The 21,982-nt window shown below is 55.2% G+C and overlaps 3 protein-coding genes across 10 annotated transcripts in view; all 3 read right to left on the reverse strand.

Annotated features, from left to right (window-relative positions):
• The window catches only part of LOC122162735 (6-phosphofructo-2-kinase/fructose-2,6-bisphosphatase 4), a 43,720-nt gene extending 34,643 nt beyond the window's left edge, over window positions 1-9,077 (reverse strand). The window contains exon 1 of one of the 7 annotated variants that reach the window (XM_042823340.1): window positions 9,011-9,077. In XM_042823340.1, coding sequence (XP_042679274.1) covers window positions 9,011-9,062 — 52 coding nt within the window. In that variant the 5' untranslated portion in view covers window positions 9,063-9,077. Of the gene's footprint in view, window positions 1-38; window positions 82-8,173; window positions 8,229-8,479; window positions 8,552-9,010 lie in introns of those variants that run through there. The other 6 variants (XM_042823348.1, XM_042823352.1, XM_042823344.1 and 3 more) reach the window with 6 other exon arrangements.
• A 7,669-nt stretch (window positions 9,078-16,746) lies between these two features.
• Window positions 16,747-19,139, reverse strand: HYAL1 (hyaluronidase 1). Of its 2 annotated transcripts, none has more exons than XM_042823353.1 (4): window positions 19,118-19,139; window positions 17,542-18,555; window positions 17,290-17,379; window positions 16,747-17,221 (listed from the first exon to the last, which is right to left on the reverse strand). In XM_042823353.1, the coding sequence occupies exons 2-4, from the start codon at window positions 18,439-18,441 to the stop codon at window positions 16,901-16,903; spliced, it is 1,311 nt and encodes a 436-aa protein (XP_042679287.1). In that variant the 5' UTR covers window positions 18,442-18,555; window positions 19,118-19,139; the 3' UTR covers window positions 16,747-16,900. The 2 variants fall into 2 exon arrangements, with proteins under 2 accessions (XP_042679287.1, XP_042679288.1); XM_042823354.1 differs by having other exon boundaries at window positions 17,542-18,477; window positions 19,118-19,135.
• Window positions 19,140-19,548: 409 nt separating this feature from the next.
• On the reverse strand, window positions 19,549-21,758 carry HYAL2 (hyaluronidase 2). The gene is made up of 3 exons (XM_042823335.1): window positions 20,811-21,758; window positions 20,263-20,352; window positions 19,549-20,122 (listed from the first exon to the last, which is right to left on the reverse strand). Exons 1-3 carry the CDS (start codon window positions 21,756-21,758, stop codon window positions 19,724-19,726), a joined length of 1,437 nt encoding a protein of 478 aa, XP_042679269.1. The 3' UTR covers window positions 19,549-19,723.
• Window positions 21,759-21,982: the final 224 nt, after the last annotated feature.

Consider the following 21,982-nt stretch of genomic DNA (forward strand, 5'->3'; position numbering starts at 1 on the left):
GGTTTTTTATTTTAATTAGAAAATGATGTCACATCTACCTTTAGCAGGCTTGCGATGGTCCTTCATTGGCCCAATCTATGCAGCTGGAAGGAGGATTTAGAGGATCACTGAGTAATTCAGCTAAATGACCCGAGGACAGCCAGCAACAGCTATCTAATATACAAGGCCATTGCAACACTGCGAGCCAATTAGAAGAGGTGATGACCAAACACACAACTATGCTTCACCCTTTCTGCTCACAACAACGCTCCAACATTTCAAAACTGGACTTTGGGTGGAACGGGAGAGAATTCTCCCACACCTCTTACAAGCAATAGGGCTGATTTTCCTTTGGCCAGGCAGGTGCTGCAGTGCTATTCTGAGGTGAGAAGCTGCAGTTTGAGGGTAAGTGGCAGCATCCAAGCTTTGGATCCGTGCTGCGTTGCAACTCTAATGACCAAACGTAGCGCAGAGCAGACGGGACGCCTCGATGACATCCCTGTGACATCAGCACCTCTGCATGGAACAGACCGTCCCTCCTCTGGGTAATTCCCATATTCCTGGAGTACAGATCAAGCCCAGCAGGTTTTTCCTTCTGTGGAAGGGATGTCTTTAATGAGCTGCATAGGGATGTTGTCACCTTTGTAAGGCAAGAGCTAACTCACCCTGCTCGGAAAGGAACCGAGAAGGTGGCTCTCTTCCTCCTGGGCTGATCCTGAGCTCCTGGATGATGGCAAAGGCAGTGCTTTGGGAACTGCCATCCTGCAGAAGAGATCCCTCGTGGCTGAAAAACCTTTGCACGCAGCTTCTCACAGAGAACAGGAAGAATTCCCTCGCAAGCACAGTGAGCAACCGGGCCGGAGAGCTGTGCCAGCACATCAGCAAAATGACACACACTGACACACACTGATTCACACCTTCTCAGTTCAGTTTCTCAGGACCCACGTCAACACTTGAAACGAACACTTCCCAGCTCCTCAAGATACTGTCTTCTCCACAACCAAATGCACCATTCTTTTTGTTTTCCCATTCAGCTTAGTATCACAGGCATCAAACCGGCAGGCAATGAGAAACAGCCCACTAAGTCCCCCAAAATGTCAAGCATCCCACACTACAAGTTCAGCAGGTTCCCCATACCTTCTCCACACATCCTTCCAGCAGCACCTGGTTCAAAACCAACCGTAATCATGAGGACGGGACCTTGTGATCTAGCAGTTAGTCCATTTCTTTTGAGGAGAAATAAGTGCATTACTGACAACATTTGCTCCATACTTTGTATCACTGTCTAAAGGGAAAAGAGTTCCAGTTCTCTTGAAGCAGACTTGCTACACTAAAGGTAAGCAAAGCTGAAGGCATCAGGACTGAAAGAAAAAGAATCTGCCCACAACAGCATACACCTACAGAAGTTATTTTTACGAAAGTCTGTTTTATTCTTGGATTGCTTGGCTACAGAGCAATCTACCAAAGATACTGAGGGTGAAAAAAGATGTAATCATGGTTCAGATTAGGATGAGCTACTAGTGGGAGCAAGAAGTCTTTAGGTGCTAATTGGGGAATAGACTTAAGCAACATCCTACGTCCCATAGGGCACAGCCATATGCATACATACACTAGAGAGCCCTTAAGCTGAAACAAAGTCATATTCCTCAGCATACATAAGGGGAAAAATCCCAAAATGCAAGTCTAAGCAGAAGACGGTGGTATACAGTAACGGGGCAAGCAAACAAGCTCCAGTCTCTTCTACCAGAGCTGATGGCAGGGCAGGCCTGGCAGTGCTCAGCCATCAGGAGCCCCAGCCACGCTTCTTGGTGGCAGAGAGGACTAATTCTAATTTACACACTAATTTACATTCATTACATTTTCTTTATCATCTGCTGAAATGTCATAATCGGCATTCATCATACACACAAAACAATGACGTACCCCTTGCAGCACTCTTCATGTCTGGCTTGATTCCAGCATGCTGATGCGTTTCCAAAGCCACCATGACCTAGCCATCAGGAAACAAACACTTACTACATAAGGGTTTTTACTGCAAGAACTGTGTAAGCAATGTCTTGAATAACTTTCTGTGGGACTCATGCAGTTTACATACAAACTTATCAGGCCATCCATCTAAGATAACTGGGGGCAGACGTGTTACCAGAAGGAAGGTCTTGTCACTGGTGCAGGGATCGCATGAGAATCCTAGGCAACACACAGATGCTCACCTACAGGAATGTGAATATCATCAGCCCAAGAAAAAACAAATACACCTTTCATAGAATCACAGATTCACAGAATGTCTTGGGTTGGAAGGGTCCTCAAGGATCATGAATCTCCAACCCCCTGCCACATGCAGGACCACCAACGTCCCCATTTCATAGCAGCCCAGGCTGCCCAGGGCCCCATCCAATTTGGCCTTGAACACCTCCAGGGATGGACGGGGCATCCACAGCCTCTCTGGCAGCTGTTCCAGCACCTCACCACTCTCTCTGTGAAGATCTTCCCCCTGACATCCAACCTCAATCTTCCCTCCCTCAGCTTCAAACCATTTCCCCTTGTCCTGCTATTATCTACCCTTTCCAAGAGTTGATTCCCCTCCTGTCTGCAGGCTCCCTTTAGGTACTGCAGGCTGCAATGAGGTCACCATGCAGCTTCTCTTCTCCAGGCTGAACAAGCCCAGCTCCCTCAGCCTGTCCTCACAGGGGAGGTGCTGCAGCCCTCTGAGCATCCTTGTGGCCTTCCTCTGGACCCTCTCCAACAGCTCCCTGTTGAAGAAGCAGATCACTTTAGCTCATCCCTTTCTGCACTGTTACTCCATTCCTTGTTATCTTTATGCAAACCACTGTCAAAAACATGGCCTTTCAGAGCAATTTTAGTGTTTTGATGGACATAAGCATGTCAGTTTCGTTGCAAGATAAAGGGAAGATGGCATCCATTATTCGTGTTTAGTGTGCGCAACCCAGTTTTAAGAAACCCTTTGTAGCTTACTGTATAACCAGAGACTTCCAAGGCGGCTGCTTCCAACAGGAGGAGCCTGCTGGCCATTAAAATCCCTCGCATTTGCACAAATGACCCATCTGCACTCACGTGCCCAGAGGGTAACTGGAAATAGCTCCCAGGACGGCGGCTCTGCTGCGCACAGCCCTGGTACGCGGTGCCGGCCGTGTCCGATGCTGTTACCACAGCAACTGCACGTACGGCGTTGCACAACTGCTGGCCGGCGGTGCACCATGAAAGGCTTTCCTCTTCCTCCAGGCGTGGGACCGCAGCACAGCCACTTCCCCCACTCACTGCTCACCTGGAGCTGGGGAAATGTTCCAACCAGAGAGCACAAGCCAATGCCAGGCTTCCCCGGCTGTTTCTCCTCGTGCCTCTCGAAGGCTGCTCCAGGCTGAATGGCTCATGAATTATTCTCACAGCTACTGCCACACTAATATTTCAGCATCTATTATGCATTCACATCCTTTGCATGTCTATCCTTTATTCAGCGAGGGTGCCGTGAGTGCTACCTGTTTACAACAGCCAAATCTCTGCTGCAGAGTGTAAGAACAGCTGCCTTCTAAGAACTGAAGTACTTAACCCTATCTTTAAAAGCAAATGCTATCGGCTGCCTTCAGCTGTGGGATTTCCCAGGACAGACATTTTAAAGAAAAGAAAAAAAAAAAAACAGCTGAAAAGCTTTATTACACGTGTTAAGAACGAGAAATTACATGCTGAGCTGCAGAAGAAGAAATACACTGACAAGAATATGCAGCCTTTGCATGGGATCTAAACATGTGAAGCAAAACAAAGGAATATCCTAAAGGCTTTGGGATGAAGCTCCTCGTCAGATGGCAGAGTATTAAAGCCGAGAGATAAAGAGAACTTAAGAAGCACCATAAAGGGTTTCGGGGCTTGAAATATTGAGTTACTTCCGATGGAGAAACCAAAGAGAAAAACAGCAGCAGAAAGACAGATGCTGGTCTGGATGAAGCAAACTGTCAAAGGTATAGAGTGCATCTGTGAGTCATCAGCACATAATAGAAGCTGCAGCCATGTGAATGCCTGAAATAGGGCACGGAAAAAAGAGCAAGGCAAGGTCACGTTGTGGGAGGAGGAGGAGGAAACACAGGCTGGGGGTGGAGGAAGTGTCCTAAAAGCCAAAACAAGATGTTAGAAGCAGCAGTGACTGTGCAGGGAGGAGACAGAGAACAAGAACGGGGTTCTCTGAAAACGTTGATGCAGTGAATACATCGACAGAGGCCCACCTGAAAGCACCTGAAGTGAGGGCAGGGTGCAGAGCTGAGGCTGTATGCTGTCCTGCTGCGAGGACAGGACTTTGTCCCAGGGCTGGAGCACACACACCGAGGGGATGAGATGTGAAGGTCCAGCAGAGCACAGCACGCACCGTGTATTACAACAGGGGTAAGCAGGCTGCTAACGAAAGCCCACAGCAAATGAGCTCGGGGGGCAGCGGCCGTGCCTGCAGACCTCTGCCCACACCCACAGACAGACCCGGTTCCACACACGTCCTGTAGGCAGCAGACAGGAAGGCAACTTTTGACAAGAACTCAGGCAGCGTGGAAAACCGACAGTGACACGAGGAACAAAATCCCAGCAGTGCACGCCACATCGACGGCCCCTGGAAAAGTTCTGAAGCGCTGTGAGAAGGGAAGGTGCTCCCCCAGCACACAAACAGCTGGAGCAAAGCTGCTCAGAAGCGACCGATGGCATAACTTACAAAAAAATACATCAAATGAATCCCATTTTAGCCAACTGCAACGCTGGCAGTAAGAGCAGGTAGCCTAAAACCTAGCAGGGAAGGTGAAACAGCACCAAACAGATCGAGATCCCTATCACCAGCCAATCTGTCTTCAGAGCCTGCAGGGCACATTGCTCCTTGGTGTGTTTTGCAAGTACAGCTGGAGGGCTTATCAGCTTCCTGAGACAAACAGAGTATATACGGAGATGAGGAAGCTTAATAAGGATAATAAAATTACAGCAGCCAAAATAATCTGACTGATGAAGCACAGGCAGGCTAAACAACACAAAGATTGCAAATAAAATCTGCTGCAAAGGGAAACAGCGAATGACAGCAGCAAAGAAACCTTCTGTATCTGCTTCTAAAAGCAAAACCCCTTAATTCTCCTTGTTTACCTAAAAAGAACTTTGTCTAAGCACAAATCTCTGCAGAGAAAGCAAAGCATAACAACGCCAGAAGGGAGAAAGCAACACTCCAGCACGTACAGCACATGGGAGGGGCTGTGGCACCAGAACATGTAAATACCCACTCAGACAACCCCATATTAACACAAGTTTAAAGCGTACAGCACACAGAGCAGCAGCGGTAGCAACCGGGCAGCCTGGTGAGGCCACAAGCCCCTGAAACCGGTAACAGACAGCCCAGCAAGCTCTTCCCTTTGTTCCCGTTCTGAAGGCAGCAGGTCGGCGTCACAGGGCTGACAAACAGCGCTGCTACCGACTGGCAGCACTGGTGGGAGCTGCAGGGACGCACCGCCACCAGAGGAATCAAAAGGCAGCCTGAAATCTAAACGTTGTTGTGGCGCAGTAACGTCAGGAGTCATTTTAGATGCGTTGAAACAACGCAAATTTGTTGTGCTCCTTGACTGACTTATGTCAGAACAGGGGAGTGCAGCCATATGGAAGCTTTTAACTCTACGTAAATCCCCACAAATATTTTGTCCCTTGCATCACTTGATATAAACTACCCACTGGCAGGCTGGGGCTGCAATCCAGCAGTGAGCATTTCTGGCTGTTTAAGGAAACCATCCCATTTGCACGGCCATGTGTATTGAGAAGCAAACCAGTCCCACAGTGAGGCAGCCCAGGGGCACCACACACATGCAGCCAGCTCTGCATCCCACCTTCTTAACGAAGCATCACTAAGGATCCCTTCCATCTGCCACGCGGAGGAAAGCCGGTGGCAATTAGGGGACGCATGGCAGGCATTGAGGCCCCACCACTGCAGCTGCACATGGGGAGGGTTCCTGCAGCACGTGGGCTCACACCTGCAACAGGAGGGATGTTGACATCCAGAAACACCCCTCTGCACAACGAAACCACACCAAAGCACACCCAGCCCTTGCAAACAACAGTGTGAGGAGCGGCGGGTGACACCGTCCCATGTCTCCACTTGGAGTGCCTAACAGAAATGGCATAAAAACAGGAGTCCACTTCAGGCACCATGGAGACAGCAAGACAGCACATTCAGAGCCCTTCACTCCTTTACTTTCTTGTAGGATTTAATTACTTACAGAATCAGAATCACAGAATCATCAAGGTTGGAAAAGACCACTAAGACCAACCAGTTCAATCATCAACCCACCACCATCTCTTACGCTCTCAGAGACTGCAAGTCACGCACTGTGGATGCAATGAAAGCCTGACAGACGATTACTGACCAAAATGGGACAAAGATGGCTTTTGGAGAAAACCGGAGCAGATTCCAGGAACTTCCACATCTGGGGCTGCTGCTTCCTCTGCTGCATTTTCAGTTTTGCCCCTTTCTGTGTCACTTGCCTTGTGACCTTCCAACACCTGCCCACCCACCAGGGTACCAGGACAACAAGCCTCCATTGTAGTTAGTTAGTTAACAGTGTAGTGTAGTTAGTTAACAATTAAAAGAAAAAAGAAAACTATCATACAGATTGAGAGGGTGAAAGCATCCCTCAAGGTCTTTTCCTTCAGAAGAAAGCAGAAACCCTCCCTATGGAACTTTCCAGCATTTAAAGCCTGCAGTTTAAGCTCACTGCCAAGACAAGGGGCTGTGGGCAGCACGGTGTGCGCACAGTTTAAACCCCGAGGGAACCACGTAACTTTGGGGAGCAATTTGGGACACAGCCACAGTGCTTCATCAGCAGCTGGACTGACAACATCTCTCACTGGATGAGCAGAAGGAACACTGATGTAATCAAATTGAGCAAAATGCTGGTGCAACCAAGCTGAAGTTTTTTTTTTAAATTAGATGGATGACACAAAAAATAAACTGCTAAAAGCATTTCGTTTAACTCAACAACACCCCTCTGCTGGGCTGCATTTGCAAAACTTGGCGCTTTTTCCTAACAAAACGTCCTATTTCTTTCAACCCAGGCAGACCCTTCCTTTCATGACCAACAAAAATCCCCGAAACACTCCCTGCGTCACGTCTTCATCCTGCATAGCTATCCCCTCACAAATGGTCTCATTAGATGATGGCTAAAAACGCCTGGGACCTTATGTAAATGGATGCTATTGCTTTTAATTGCAGCCATAATTATGGGAGTGCCTCGCAGCTGAGTAAGGCCACACGGAGCCAACTTGCTGGCACTCTGAAATTCTGGACGCACACCAGGAGCCCAATGCCTGCTGTTGCTCACCACCATCTTTCATCTGCTGCTCACCACCGCTCTCCCACTGTCCATCAGCTCTCCACAAAGCCGTAGGAAACCAACTGACCCCATGGGATCGCTCCCAGTTGTGCTTGGCTTCACCTCACACCAGCTCATCCCTGCCTGGTACTGACAGAAGGGTTAATTCTGAGTGTTTCCAAAGAGCCCACCTTTATGCTTTCCTGTCCCACCCCAGGGCACCCACCCAGGTGAGCTGCCAGGTCCACCCTCAACCTTCACCATTCGCTTTTCCTGGAAAAGTGTGGGGGACCCCAATAAGAGCGAGGCTGAGCCCACCTTCCGAAATTTCACTGCCCGCCTGCTCGGCGCTACGACGGGTTCCAGACCCCGAAACGACAGCACGTCCCGACGGAAGGGCCCTTCGAGGAGCAGCCTGCCCAGCTCCCGGCCATCCAAAATCGGAGCCCGGTGCCGGGAGCGCGCAGGCAGCCCGCAGAGGAGCCGAGGCGGTTGCGCGCACTCGCGGCGCTGCCATCGGGAGCTCGGATGGACGAGCGGCGGGTCGGGGCGCGCCTTGCCGGAGCGCTGATTTTACGACCGTCCAACGAAAAGCGTCGCTGCCCGCAGAGCACAAATTTCCCGTCCCGCAGCTCCATCTCTCCACGGCAGTCCGTTTCCCAAAAATAACCCGGGCAGCGACAGTCGCCGCACGCCGCTCTCCCCAACGTGCGCGCCGCGTCCCCCCGCCAGTACGAGCCGCGACCCCCGGGCGGCCCGCAGCTCCTATGGGGCTCTTGCGGGGCTCCGGGAGGGGTCGGCGGGGCCGCGGTTCTCCCCTCGCCCGGCCCCACCGGCAGCCCCCGGCGCACCCCGCTCCGTACCTCGGCAGTGCCGGCCCGGCGGGCGCCGGCGGCCCCACATCGGCGCCGCTCCTCGGCCCGGGCCCCGCGGAGCTGCCCGCGGCTCTGCGCGGAGCAGGGGCGGGACCGGCCCCAGCCCCAGCCCCAGCTCCAACCCCAGCTCCAACCCCAGCCCCGGCCCAGCAGCCCCCGCCCGCCCGCCCGCCGCACCCCGCGGTCCCGCTGCGCAGAGGTGCGGGAAATGGGCAGCGCCCATCGCACGAAGCAGATCCCGCAAATAAACCGGGAGTGCGGGGGCAGGGGGAGCGCCGGAGCCATTTTGCAGACCTGGGGCTGGAAGCGGCCGGAGCGGCGGGAGGAGGGAGCGGAAGGAGAACGCGTTGCGTCGGCAGCGAGGTCTGCTCGGAGCCCCGGCCGTCCCGGCGCTGCCTCCCCCCGCTCTGTCCCGCGGCCCGGCCCCGCGTGCAGGCAGCGGTGTCCCAGCGGAGCTCCGTGCACCGCTCGGGGTGGTGGCGGCAGCCCGGCGCTGTCCCCGCGTGCGGGGCTGCGCGGTGCCTCGTGTCACGGGGGTCGTGGGTTTTAGGGGCTCGCCGTGTAATTCCATCGGCCTGTGTATCTGAGGTCAGTGCGTGCGCATGGAGGATTTGGGGTCTATCGCCTCCCACGCCTTCGGCTCGGCCCAGGTTGGAGTCGGGGCCGGGAGCAGCAGTGTGCCCAGGGCGGCTCGGATCCCTCCGCCTGTGTGTGCTCTCTGCAAAGTGACGGGCAGGGAGTTTTGGGGTCGCTGCTGTGATTTCCCAACAGCTGACATAGGGATCTGAATGAGGAAATTCTTCATATTGTGCTTAAATGCTTTACCTTCACAGGCTTTTTGCTCTCCGCTGTGCTCTCTCTGGTGGGCACTCGCCATCCTGTGCGCTGTGCAGGCGGTGGGGCTCAGACCACAGTACCACAAGCACTGTTGTTGTACAGGTTATCATCCGGTGCTTTGAGCCTTTCGTTAACAAAGTGTTTAACCAAGTTTTTAAACGTTAATCACTGACAGGAGTCATCGCATGCAAAGAAAGGGGTTATTTTATAGGCACGGAATATTAATCTCAGCATGATGGTGTTTCCTGCAATGAGGAAATTGTGTGACTGAGGTCGGTGTGGTGTCGGTGTTGGTATCGCTTCCTTGAGGTGTGTGGCACGCCCAGGGCTGGGACCAACCCCCTGCTGCTGCATAGCCCTGGGCTGTGGCTACAGGAAGCATTTGGCCATACAGAAGCCCATTTGGTGCCAGGAGCTGGGGGTGAGCAGGGGTGGAGGAAGATCCAGTGTTGCCCTAGAGCTACGAGATGAGCTTCTCTTCTATGAGGGAACAGTTAATGGGAGCGTCCCCTGGAGCACAGAGCGGCTCATGGAGGTGCTTTCTCCTATGCTCACCTTCTGGATAACACATAACCCTCCTTAACTCCCCATGATTCCATCTGGACTATTAATATTTCATTGGCTTTATCTTTCTGCATCTGCATTGACTCCACGTAACCACAGCCTTTCCTGTGTTAGGAAGCTTTGCTGCCCCTAGCATGAAGGGGGATGGCCCACAGACACCACATCACCAGTGCTGCTCTGGAGCAGGGTGTGCATCCCTGGCACAGCACGGGTGACAGAGCTCAAACCCAGTGTAGGTAAACCCGATTTTGGTGCATGACTCTTTCCAGCTTGGAGCAGCAGCCACGGACTGATGCTGTTTGGGAGCAGCCATCCTGCAAGCTCTTTGGTTTTAATAAATGAAGAAAGACCAGCAAAACCACAACGTGCAGGGATTCCTCATTGCCTGATGCTGATAACCAGGCTCCAAGTGCCCCCCTCTCCCCACAAACAACAGGAAGCCGCTCAGTAAATGAGCCAGGCCCTCCAGCTGCTCCTCTGGCAGAAGATCATGCAATCGATCATAGAATCACAGCATGGTTGGGCTGGAAGGGACTTCAGAGCCCCAATCCCAGGCATCAGCTTGTTTCCCCCCCACCCAGATCAGGCTGCCCTGGGCCCCATCCACAGCCTTGGGCACGGATCGGGCAGAGCTCTCCTTTGGTGGTTTCTGCCCGCCTGTCTCTCCTCCCACTCAGCTCCCCCAGGTGGGAAGGCGCCTGCTGGGTTCACTGTTCCCACCTCTGCCTCTGCTGGACCTGTCCCTGCCTGTCCCAGAGCTGCTGTGCTGCGGGCTGCTGGCTTTGCGCAGGGATTAAGCGTTCCTGGAAGCAGCCCGCGTTACGGCACTGAGCAGCTACAGCTGGGTTAATGGAGGGCGTTGCAGAAACCTGGGGGTTCGCTCAGATCTGTGCACTCAGAGCACTGCTCAGAGTGAGGAGGTTCTGCCTGAGCTCAGAGGCCCCGGGAGGTGTGGTGTGTTTGGCAGGCGTGGTTGGGTGCAGTGTACGGAACAGAGGAATCAAGATAAGTACTCGGAAGCATTCCACCTGGGAGATTTGTCCAAGCTTGTTTTTGGATTAAGCTCAGCAAGCAGGGCCATCCTTCGGATGGGGCTCTGTTGTTTCCACCAGACAACCTTCTGCTATGCTGGTATCAGCCCGGGCTCCTTTTCCCTGGATAACACCTGTTTAACGATGGGTAAACCTATCATTTTCCAGCTATTTTAGCTGCCTTGCAGTTGAGTTGCTTGATTTCGATGGAAAGTTTCAGCTGCCAAGTTCTTTGTTTGGGTCGAATCTGCAGGGAATTGGACAAATGCAGGACTGTGCTACAGCTGACAGAGCCATGTGGCACAATGCTTTTGTTTTATGTTCCTAACGAAAGGCATTTTGCAGCCCTTAGGGTCCTCTGCTCCTGGGGTCTGAGAGGCTGAGCTTTATCCAGCAGGAGCTCCCCCTCGTGCAGCACAGCACCGCCAGCCTGCCCCAGCTCTGCGCATTGCTGGAGTGCCCGCCTGCCTGCCCAGCTATTTCTGTGCTGCACATGGGGCTGCAGTCAAGTGCTGCTTCTCTATCACAGACAGCTGAGAGTTTCCATGACCTTTGACTAAGAAATAACTGCATCTTTCCTTGCAGCCACTCTGCACAACAGGCAGCACGTAAGATAACATCAGTATTACTGTACTGTACCATTTTTGGCGCATCACTTGCTCCGGTGTTGCACTTCTTTCCACTGGCTGTGAAGAGAGAATAAATGACACGTTTGGAACACGGCAGAAATGAACGGTCTGATGTTGTTTCCCTCTGTTTCACTTAGGGATCACTCATTAATTAACCTTTTTTGTTTTTATTTTAGATTCTCCCGTGGGTTTATCTAACACTTTTGAGACGCTGCCGCAGGCTGAGCACCAGGAGTCAGCCGTGCCTGGTACACCAGGGAGCAGGCTGGTGGCAGGTCACCACTGCCAAGGTCAGCAGCTCCACTGCTGCAGGAAGGGAAGACCCACTGAAACGCAGTCTGCTCCTTTTTCCAGCTGCCTCAGAAATGAGGAAGCAGACACAGCAATGGTGGTGTGTGCCTCAGACACGGTGCTTGTTCTGCAGATGCTTTGCACGCAGCCCAAGGATAGAGGTGTCCACATTCACTGCAACCGCTGGAGCTCTGCCGCATGCCCCATGGCTGTATGTAAAGAGTGCTGGCAGCAGTCAGTCCTCCAGCAAAGCTGGGTCTGTTCATGCCCTCGTACTCTTTGCAGGTTGGTTGTCAGGGTGAGAAAAGCCAGGCCTGGAGCTATTTGGCTCCATGCTGTCTCGGCTGGTATCTGCTGCATGCAGGTATCTGGTGATGCACATTAGAACAGGTAAGATAGCAGTGCACGTGCCCTGTGCACTGAGGGTCAGATGCAGTCTGAAAGCTCTCACCCCCCCTTCCATTTTGCTTGCTTTGTTTTTGCCAAAGCTAACCCCAAACTGCCCAACAGCACAGAGGACTGCTGAGTCTTAATTGGGCATTGTGGCATGCAGTAGCCTGCTGAATCAGATTTTTCCTCCTGAGAAAACTTGCAGAGAAATTCTTGACTGTTTGTGCAAACTTGTTGGCTGTAATATTTGCTATAATGTGCTGTGTTTGCTTTAAGTCTGCCCACAAAGCAGCAACTGAGCATTAGGGCAGCATCTCAGGGCATTGTATAGCCATATCCTTAACATGTCACGGGAGGAGAACTCGTTTGCAGGCTGTTCAATAAAGCACGATCAAGTCTGTTTGCATGTCTGACCTCCCTGGGCTGTAGGTAGCTGTCCTGTTGGCTTGCCAGCACGAGCACAGGACACTGACGAGTCTGTTTTTAAAACCCCCGGGTGGAAAATAACCAGGAGAGGGGTTCCTGCCAAGTCAGAGCAGGAAAGGTGCTGCAAATAGCGCAGCATTGTGCCTCCCAGTGAGGAGCGTGGGGTGCGGAGCCATTTCTGTTTATGTAACCCGAAGCAGGCTCTGCCACTCAGGCTGCGTTTCCAGACTGTTGCTGGGAGCCAGCAAACCATGCCTTAGGCTGACAACCTTATTTTCCGAGTAACTCCTGAACTTGTCATCTGTGGAATCAGTGGAGGGAGGTCTGCTGCCCCTGCTTGGATTCTGCAGTGAGTGGGGGACAGCCAGCCCGTGGCAGGGGGGTTGTAGCTGGGTGATCTTTAGGTCTCTTGCAACCTAAGCTGTCCCGTGATTCTATGATAAGATTGAATCGGATCTTTCCTGGATGCACCTGAGCAAGACAAGGAGCTGAAGTGAGTGGTTTTCAAACACCAAACCCGAAGAGACTGTGGGGAGGAGCCTCTTACATTTGAAGTGACGGGATCTTGCGGTCCAGTCAGTGATGCTCTGAGTGAGAAACAGATTAAGCTCAGGCTGAGCCATTCTTGAGGGGAGGCACAAGCTCTTCCATTCAAGATCTGGAGATGTTGTTACTTGTGAAAGAATATTCAAAAGTGAGCTTCAACACTGCATGTGAAGGAGAGCTTGCAAGTTTTGTTTGAAGCAGTCACCAACAAGAGTGCTGTAGCCTCCTGCATGTCCATGACACCACTGACCCTTGTGAAGGCTTCGTTCAAAGCCAACAAAAACTGCTGCCCTCCGTAGCACCTCAAGCTGCTTGCATGGCCAAGCATGTTTGGAGGAAGTTTTTGTGCCTTTTCATGCTCCTGCTCTTGAGATGCCCCTTCCAGGTCCTCTGTGCTTGTGTGGTTCAGCAGGTGATGCTTGTTTGGTGCCCCTCATTCCTTGCAGCCCCACTGCTCTGAGCATTGCAGATTTACCCAGCCGACCTGCGCACAGCAAACAGGAGGTGGATGAGGGCAGGTAAGCGTGCTCCACCCAAGAGATAGCTGCAGGCAGCCACGTGAAGCACTCCAACGCCCAGGGCCACGCTTGGCTGCCTGCAGGCACTCCTGCCTTGGCCCTGCTGCACTGTGGGCTCACCCTGGTGCTGGGATGGCTTTGCAGAGTGCAGACAGGTGTGACTTTTCAGACCTAAAAAAAGCCCCAGTGCCCCCAGATCAATGCTTCTGCATTGCCCGAGTATGATGTCTTGTGTCTGCTCCTCAGAGTCAAGAGAAGCTAATGACACAGCATACAAGGACCTGGGTGCTTTAGATACCAAGTACTCAGAAGCCAAACACAGATGGCAAGGAGCTGTCACACCTTCCAGGCATAAAGAGGACTTGGAAATCACAGCTGTTTTCTTCCTGTGGTAAAAGATATTTAGTGCGTTGCAAATATCAGATGGTTGGTAATTTGGAAGGAACACATTTCAGCATTTGTAGAAGTAGAGTCGAATCACCTTCTGCATACAGAAAAGTAAGATACATACAGTAAGATAACATTAGTTTCAACTGTTTCAATTTACAGCCAACTTTTTTCAAGCTGTTCCTCTAAGAATTAGAGCAGAGAATCCATTCCTAGCCAAAGTCCAAACATGACTGAGTTTGACAGAGGCAACCAGTTGGCAAAGGGCTTGGCTTTAAGTTGGTGCACGTTTCCGAAGACTTGACTGGGGAGCCTAAGAGTCCAACTGCATCTGCATCAGAGCCTCACCCGATTCCTATGAGATGTAAAAGGAAGGGAACAGATCGAAGACGTGCACCCTGCAGGACTGAAGTGATTGGTCTTCATACAAGGAGTGGGGGCACTCACAGCCCCAAACGATTTCAGCCAGGATGTTGGTGTTACTGCTTTTTGAAAGATACTTGTGCACGGTGCCAGCATCTCACAGGGGCATGCTTGGAAATGTATCTGTGTCTGTGGAGTTTTGTTGCCAAAAATGAGGTGCGTGACACGCAGAGGACCTTTACATCTCCACACCTGAAAGGCTTGTGAACAGAAATTTCTGACATATTTAAAAATGTTCCAAAGTTTTCAAGTGGACTTCAGGCTCATTACTTAGAAAATAGGAAAATGCAGCCCTGTGGGAGGGCTTTGCAACGACGAGGAGCTGACATCAGAGAGCCACAGCAATCGTGGGGCAGATGTGTGGAAAAGGATACGCAGGCTGGAGATGTTGCTTCTGCATCACTGCAACGAAACACCATGAGCTGATGTGCATCCATGCCAAGGAGAGATTACGGGGGTAAAGTACCTGCTTGGCTGTGTTCCTTATTTACTTTGCAGTAACAAATCGCATCCTGCCTTGCTTTACGTTTCTATGAACTTTCTTAAGTGGAAGGTTGAATTTGTTCTCCTAAAATTCAAACCCTCAAGCCCGCAGAGAGGCCTTGGGGTCAGGGGCATGTGGGGAACACTGTTGCTCCTTTTGGCAGTGCTCTCCAGTGGTTGGAATGGCACTCCTACCTTTCCCTCAGAGGCTGGCATTAAGGACATCCTCACTGTGCGTGGCATGCAGGCATAATCCTGCCTTCTGCTCTCTGTGGCTATGAATCCAGAGCTTGCTTGGTATAAAAAACTGTTAATCCGATGTTAGAACAGTTGCTACTGCTTCCTTTGTGAGAGGAACTATAAAATCATTTTAGGATTTCACCACAAAAACAAAACAAAACTGCCAGCAGCAGAGAAGATTACAGGAAAAGATTTATTGTTCCATCATCTATTTCTTGAAGTCTCAAACTATGAACCAACACAGTTTTGGACACAATGTAAGGATATGAAAACAATGGCATACAGTTTTTTTGCAGAGTTTTCTTACAACTGCACTACAAAGACATTTTAGAGCTAGCTGGGTCCCTGTGCTCTCTGTCTACTCCATCTCTTGCTGGACAAGTCTCTCTCTCGGCACATCAGTTCAGACAGGCACTGTCAGCTGGGGCTCTCCTCTTCATCACATGCTGGAGGGGAGGGTGCTGTCTGAGGACTCAGTGGCTCACCTGCAGCAGAGACCAAATAAATTTCTGTTATCAGCTTTCTATATCACTATCAACGCTATCTATCTATCAGCTATCTCACCATCAGCTGTTTCTGTCCTCTATTTCCCAATCAAATATCCCAACACGATACAACTATCTATCTCACTAGCAACTCTTTTGCTTTCCACTAAGTATCTTTGATCCACACACCATCTATCCATTACCTGTCTCATCATGCACTATCACTATCTCACTACCATTTTTCTGGCTATCGGCTGTCTGCTGTACAGTAGGTTTCTTACTATCCACCAACTCTCTCCCCGTCAATTATTTTGCTATCCACTAACTACCAACCCAATAACTGTCTTGCTATCCACAACCCTCAGCCCCCAGCACCCCAGCTATGCCGTCCCCTCGCACAGCCCGCACTGGGCTGCCGGCCCAGCACCCGCAGCTGCCCTGTCGGGGCCGCGGCTGCAGGCGGGGCGGTGCGGGGCTGCCGGGGAGGCGGCTGCAGCACGAGTGCCTTCCTGTGAGCAGAAGGCTCGGCTTCTTCTCTGCGATGCTCTCCCCGCGCAGAAGGCGAGCTCCTGTCTGCGTGCCGTGGCTCTGCGCAGGGCGAAGCGGCGCTCGACGCCTCGGACGGCTCCTCCGTACCTCGGCTCCGCGTGTGCCGGCGGTGTGCACCCGTGGTGCAGAGGGGCCGGGCTGCGTCCTGCAGGCTGCCCGCGGGCCCCGACCGCGGAAGGCGCTCCGTGTCCGTTAAGGCGGGGCAGAGAGGAGGCAGTGCGCACAGCCTGGAGCACAGCTCCATCTGAGCGTCGGCAAACGCTCAGGCCGTGCAGGGACCCAGCGCTGGCACAGGTTGCCCTCAGAGGTTTGTGAGCTCCTTTCCTGGGAAACGTGGGCACGGGGCTGGGCCAGATCCTCTTGGTGGCACCAGATGACCTCCAGAAGTCCCTGCCTACCCTACTCTACTGTGGTTCTTGTACGAGGGCTGCCTCTGTCCCCGCCATCGCTGTACACATAGGAAGACTGGGCAATTGTGGTTGGCCAGGCCCAAGACAGGAGCTGGAGCCCAGGTGATCCAGCCCTGCCCCTGCTACAGCACCTGCACCTCCGCTAGGAACACATAGGGACAGCAGGGCACAGCTCAGCTACAAGCCATAGAGTGGGGAAAGGACTACATCAAGCCTTCTGTATAACATTAGAAAGGACACTGCATGACTCCACAGCCTGATGCCTGATCCTGTGGCAAGTTAGGTGGCACTGAGGGACACGGCTGTTGCACCCCTCCCCTTGCCGTTACAAACTCAGCAATGACTGGCAGAATCACAGTGAAAGAATTTAATAACTCTATAGGATGCACAGCAGTTTTATTAGCAGCCTGGGCTTTATTTCCCATGCTTCCCACGTGGAGGAAGGACAGCATGACCTTCCCCATCTCATCACGTGTCCAGCACAGAGCATGGAAGACAGCCATTGCTCACTTATGAGAGGAGCCCTGGCTGTCACAGTGCTCTCCCTGCCAGCCACCGTAGCACTGGCAGGTGAAGTCCTCAGCCAGCTGGGACATGTCACTGTTGGCGGTCAGGATCCACACCATGGGCTGGGGCTTTTTGGCTTTCAGGTTGATGGCAAAGCGCCTGGGGTCAAGCTGTAGGAAGGCTGTCTTGCCCTCCCTGCGCACACAGCGGCCGTTCCCGGAGCACAGGCTCTGGCTGCACAGCTGGGCACTGGTTGTCACATTGACGATGTAGTGGCCCAGGGCCCCATCAAGGTAGTCCCTCAGCTTCAGGCACTTCTCCTGCAAGGAGAGGTGGTGTCACAATCCCATCACGGCAGAGGGGGTACTCACAGCCCTGCCCAACTCACCTTGGAGGCAGTGTCAGCAGAGCTTCCCCAGATGATGATGCCGGCAGCACCCTGAGCCGCACTCTCCCCAATAGTGTTCACCAGATCCTCCTATGCCCGAGGGGAGACAAGAGATCATGCGGGCACAGAGTCACCCCACACACCCCCACAACGCCACAGCAGAGTCAAAAACCACTGGTGCAACCCACTTTCCCTGGCACAGCACCAGCGGCCCCACCAGACCCCCAACCACCCCATCGCCGTTAGCCTCACCTCAGAGAGAAAGGCAGACGTGTTGTCATAGAGGATCTCGGTGTAGGGCAGGACAGGGATGGCATTGCTCAGGATGCCCTTCTGGACAGCGAAGGCCTCGGCCACGCGGTACCGGACATAGCGCAGCACCTTGTTGGTGCCCTGGAGCTGCTGGGGCAGGTAGATGCTGGGGTAGAGCGCCCGGCTGCAGTTCCAGAGCCAGTCCAGCTCCTGGTTGCGTTGCTGCTCCACCACCGGGCAGCTGCCGTTGTACAGCGGGTTGCTGAAGTTGTTGTTGTAGCAGTCGGGGAAGCCGTAGAAGCCCCAGTAGCCACCAGGCCGCATGGCCTCACCCAGCTGTAGCACCTGCTCCATGAAAGCGCGGGCAGCTTTCTGGTACTGCTGCTGGGCCACCTCCTCCACACGGCTGGGAGGCCACAGCGGGTGCTGCTGCTGCACCAGCTCCTCCGACTTCTGCCGGTAGATGTCCATGGAGCTCCAGTCGCGGGCCCACAGCGGGCGCCACCGCTCCCAGTCAATGACAGCCAGCCCATCATACGCGGTGCTGGGCAACGCGGCCTCGATGTCCTGCCTGGCCTGCTGCAGGTGAGCCGCCAGGCTGGAGTTCTGCGGCAGCCCCCCGTTCACCGGCTGCCCCTGCGCTGTGTAGTAGGGGAAGACCCCCAGGTGCGAGCTATAGAACAGCGTGATGTCCTGCCCCATGAAGGCCTCCTCCGTGTTGGCCACGACATCAAAGACCTCCAGGGCCAGAGTGACGTTGTACTGCTGGGTGCAGGACTCGCTGGGGACGTTCCAGACGGTGATGAAGGGGCGGTTGACCAGAACAGGGCCAGGTCCAGCAGCACGGACCGGGGCGGGCAGGAGCAGCAGGAGGGCCCAGCAAAGCCACCCGGGTGCCATGGTGCCACTGGGGGACCAGACCTGCTCTAGAACAACCTGGCGTTGTGGAGACAGCGATCACAGCCCTTTTATCCTCAGCTGGAGTGGGGGAGGGCTTCCAGCCCCGTCCCTCGCCTGGTGGTGACAGCCACGTGAGGCCACCTCACCTCCCCACGGGAGGTGCCCAAAGTTATCAGCGGGCAGAGACTGGCACCAAAGCCCCAGCGTGGCCTAATGAGTGATGGGGATACGGGGAGCGGGGCTGGAAAGATAAACAGACACGGGGGGAGGGGGAGGAAGAGGGAGGAAAGGGGAGCGGCGGGCAAGGTCACCGCGAAGGGGATGCTGTTAGGGGACGGGCGGCATCTGCAGCACCGCTGGGGGAAGCACTCAGCACGGCCAGAGACACGCAGGGCACGGAACCGCAGCCTGGGGAGACTCCTGCGGGGAGAAGAAGCTCGGGGATGGCGGACACGCGACGACCCCATCCGCGGACAGCGAGCTGCAGGAAGAGGGCGGGGACACGGCACGGAGCCCCGGGTGGGCGCCGGCCGGGCAGCCCCCCGCCCCCCGCCACGCTGAGCGACGGACGACGCCGTGCCGCCGCGGCCCTCCCGACCCCGCCGTGGCCCCGGCCCAGCCCGCCGCGCCCCCATCCGCCGCGCCCCCATCCGCCGCCCCACGCACCCGCACTCACCGGTCGCGCTGCGAGGGGCGGGGCCGAGCCGCCCGGGGGCGGGGCCGAGGCGGGGGGGAATCTGCGGGCGGGCGCGGAGGAGGCGCGGCCAGGAGCGGCCCGAGGGCGGAACCGCGCCGGGAGGCGGGGCGGCGGGCGGGGCCACGCTGCCTCCACGTGGGTGGCCCGGCGTGGCTGAGCCCGCGGCAGCCGCAGCCCCGCGGCCGCCGGAGCGATGGGAAGACCGGTCCGCGCCTCCGCAACCCCCGCCCCAAGCACTCCACGCCCTTCTCTCGCTCCTCCAGCTTTAATTGAGGTAAAGCACTTTGGTGTCGGGCAGCGCACGGGGGCTCAGCACCACGCAGCACCCACCTCCCTGCCCCCATACCCCTCTTGCCCCATTTCCTCTCCTTACAACAGGAGAGGTTCCCTTCCCACCCCCTTCCCTCCCCAAAAAAATCTCTGCCCTCTGTCCCCCAGCCCCTTAGCACAGAGGGCAGAAGGCAATCCCACTACCCTGAGGCATCCCAACAGTGAGTTGCCAGCAGGCGATTTAGGGCTGTCTCCAACCGGTCCGCTACACCACTACAGAAAATGTGCAGGGCTCCCCCGTCCAGTCTGGCCTGGCTAGCACCACATCAAGAACATCAGCAGCAGCCCCAGACCCATCGGTGCCAGGGGGCCAGGAGCACCCCCATGAGGTCCAGCTGGCTGCTGGCAGGAGTTGCCCTGCCAGCCCTGGTAACAGTGACAGCGGAAGTGGGTCTGTAGGAAATGGATGTCAGTGTGAGACGGGTGGCCCTTAGCCCAGATGAGAGGACGCTGGGGCTGCTCCTCATCCCGGTGCTGCAGCTGGAAGGTGGCTGGGTTGAGGTGCAGGAAGACGTTGGCGGTGCTGTTCTTGCGCAGGCAGCGGCCCTGTCCCTGGCACAGCGCTGTGCTGCAGTGCTGTGCTGCCGTCGTAACGTTGACAATGTAGCGGCCCAGGTCTCCTTCCATATAATCCTTGATTGTCTGGCATGATTCCTGGGAGAGAAAAAAAAAAAAAAAAAAAAAAAAAAACAACAGGGGTGTCAAGGGCATGCTGGATTGTCCCAAGGAGAGAAACATCCCACATGCAGAGATCGCTCCAGCCTTAAGCTGCAGGTACCTGGGCTCAGACCTACCCGGTTTTTGGTGTACTCCACGTCACCCCAGAAAATGACCCCAGCTGCTCCCAGCGCTGCGCTCTCGCCGATGGTGGAGATGAGGTCCAGCTGTGGGGATAGAGTCCAGTTAGTGCCTGTGAGCCCCATGCAGCACAGCGTGTCCCAGAGATGCATGGAGGCAGGGAACCATTCCAGCCCCCAAGGGACCAGCCTACTCCCAGACCCAACCCTCCCAGGCCAGAGCTGTAGGCTCTCACACCCCACTGCTAGCTGCAAGGGCCCCACATCTGGTGGGGCTAGAGGGACTGGTGACAGCATCTGCCAGCCCCTCTGGCAGGGAATGAGGCCCTCAGTGCCACCGGAAGGGGCTGGTCCTGTTGCCCGGCTGAGGACAGCAGAAACACAAGGTGATTGCGGCACTGCCACATTCCAGGGAGCATCATACAGCTGGCCCAGAACCTCTTCTCCACGGCTCGAGGCCACACACATGCAGGACAAGAAAATCCCAACAACACCGCCAAGGGTCTGAACTCCTCACCAGGGGGCAGCCCCACCACCAGCCCTACCTGGCTGAGCACATCCATCTTGCGGCTGTAGGTAGGCCTCGTGTAGACGAAGACAGGCAGGCTGTAGCCCTCGTGGTGCTGCCGTGAGATGCGCATGGCCTCCATCACCCGCGCTCGGACAAACTTCCGGCTGTTGGGTGTGGAAGCCAGGAGCGGGTCGAGGTAGATGGAGGGGTAGAGCGCCAGGCTCTCGTTCCACAGCCACGCCAGCTGGTCATTGCGTGTCTTCTCCACATCGGGGCACTGCCCCGTGTAGCTCTCCTTGTTCTTGCTGTAGTCGTGGTTGTAGCAGTCGGGGAAGAGGTAATACCCCCAGAGCTGCTTGGGCCGGAAGCTCTTGGCGTACCGCAGCGTTCTCACCATGAACTGCCGCGCGGCCGACTCAAACTCGAAGACCGCCTGCTTGTTCACCTCCTCCGGGGACCAGGACGGCTGCCTCTGCTTCACCAGCTCCCGGGACACCTCCTGGTACACGTCCTTGGGCTTCCAGTTGCGCATCCAGATGGGCCGCCACTCCTCCCAGTCGATGACCGCCAGCCCCTCCGAGGTGGCCGAGCGGATGTACTTGCCGATGCCCTCCTGCAGCCGGGCCAGGTGCTCAGCCAGGCTGCTCTGCTGCGGAACGCCGCCGTTGACGGGCTCCCGTCGCTTGTTGTAGTAGGGGTAGAGCCCCAGGCGCTCCTTGTAGAAGATGGTGAGGTTCTGGTCCACGAAGCCTTCGTTGGGCGACGCGTGCAGGTCGAAGATGCTGAAGTCCAGAGCCACCTGGAAGCGGGGCTTGCAGTCCTGCGTGGGCGCGTTCCAGGCCACCAGGAAGGGCCGTCGGGTCAGCAGCGGCGCGGCCGACGGTTTTTCGGAGGACTGCCGGGCCTGGACGGCCAGGACGGCCGGCACCAGCCAGGGTAGCACCGGCACCAGCGCCAGCACCGCCGCGCAGCGCCCGCGCATCCTGCGCGCACCGGGCGGCCCCGCGCCGCGCCGCTCCCTCGACGCCTTTGTCCGGAGCCCGGCCGGGCGCCGCCGCCACACAAAGCCCCCGGGACGCGGCCGGGGCCGGGCGGCCACGTGCGGCCCTGCCGCTGGGCTGCACCCCCTCTCGGCCCCGCCGCTCTCCTCTCGCGTCCCGCCGCAGCTCCACCGGCGCTGCCTCCCCCCGCCGCCCCTTTTTAAAG

Source organism: Centrocercus urophasianus, unplaced genomic scaffold (genome assembly GCF_019232065.1).
Source record: "Centrocercus urophasianus isolate 14NV4802_14NV808 unplaced genomic scaffold, USGS_Curo_1.0 seq_22, whole genome shotgun sequence".
Classification (NCBI taxonomy): Eukaryota; Metazoa; Chordata; class Aves; order Galliformes; family Phasianidae; genus Centrocercus; species Centrocercus urophasianus.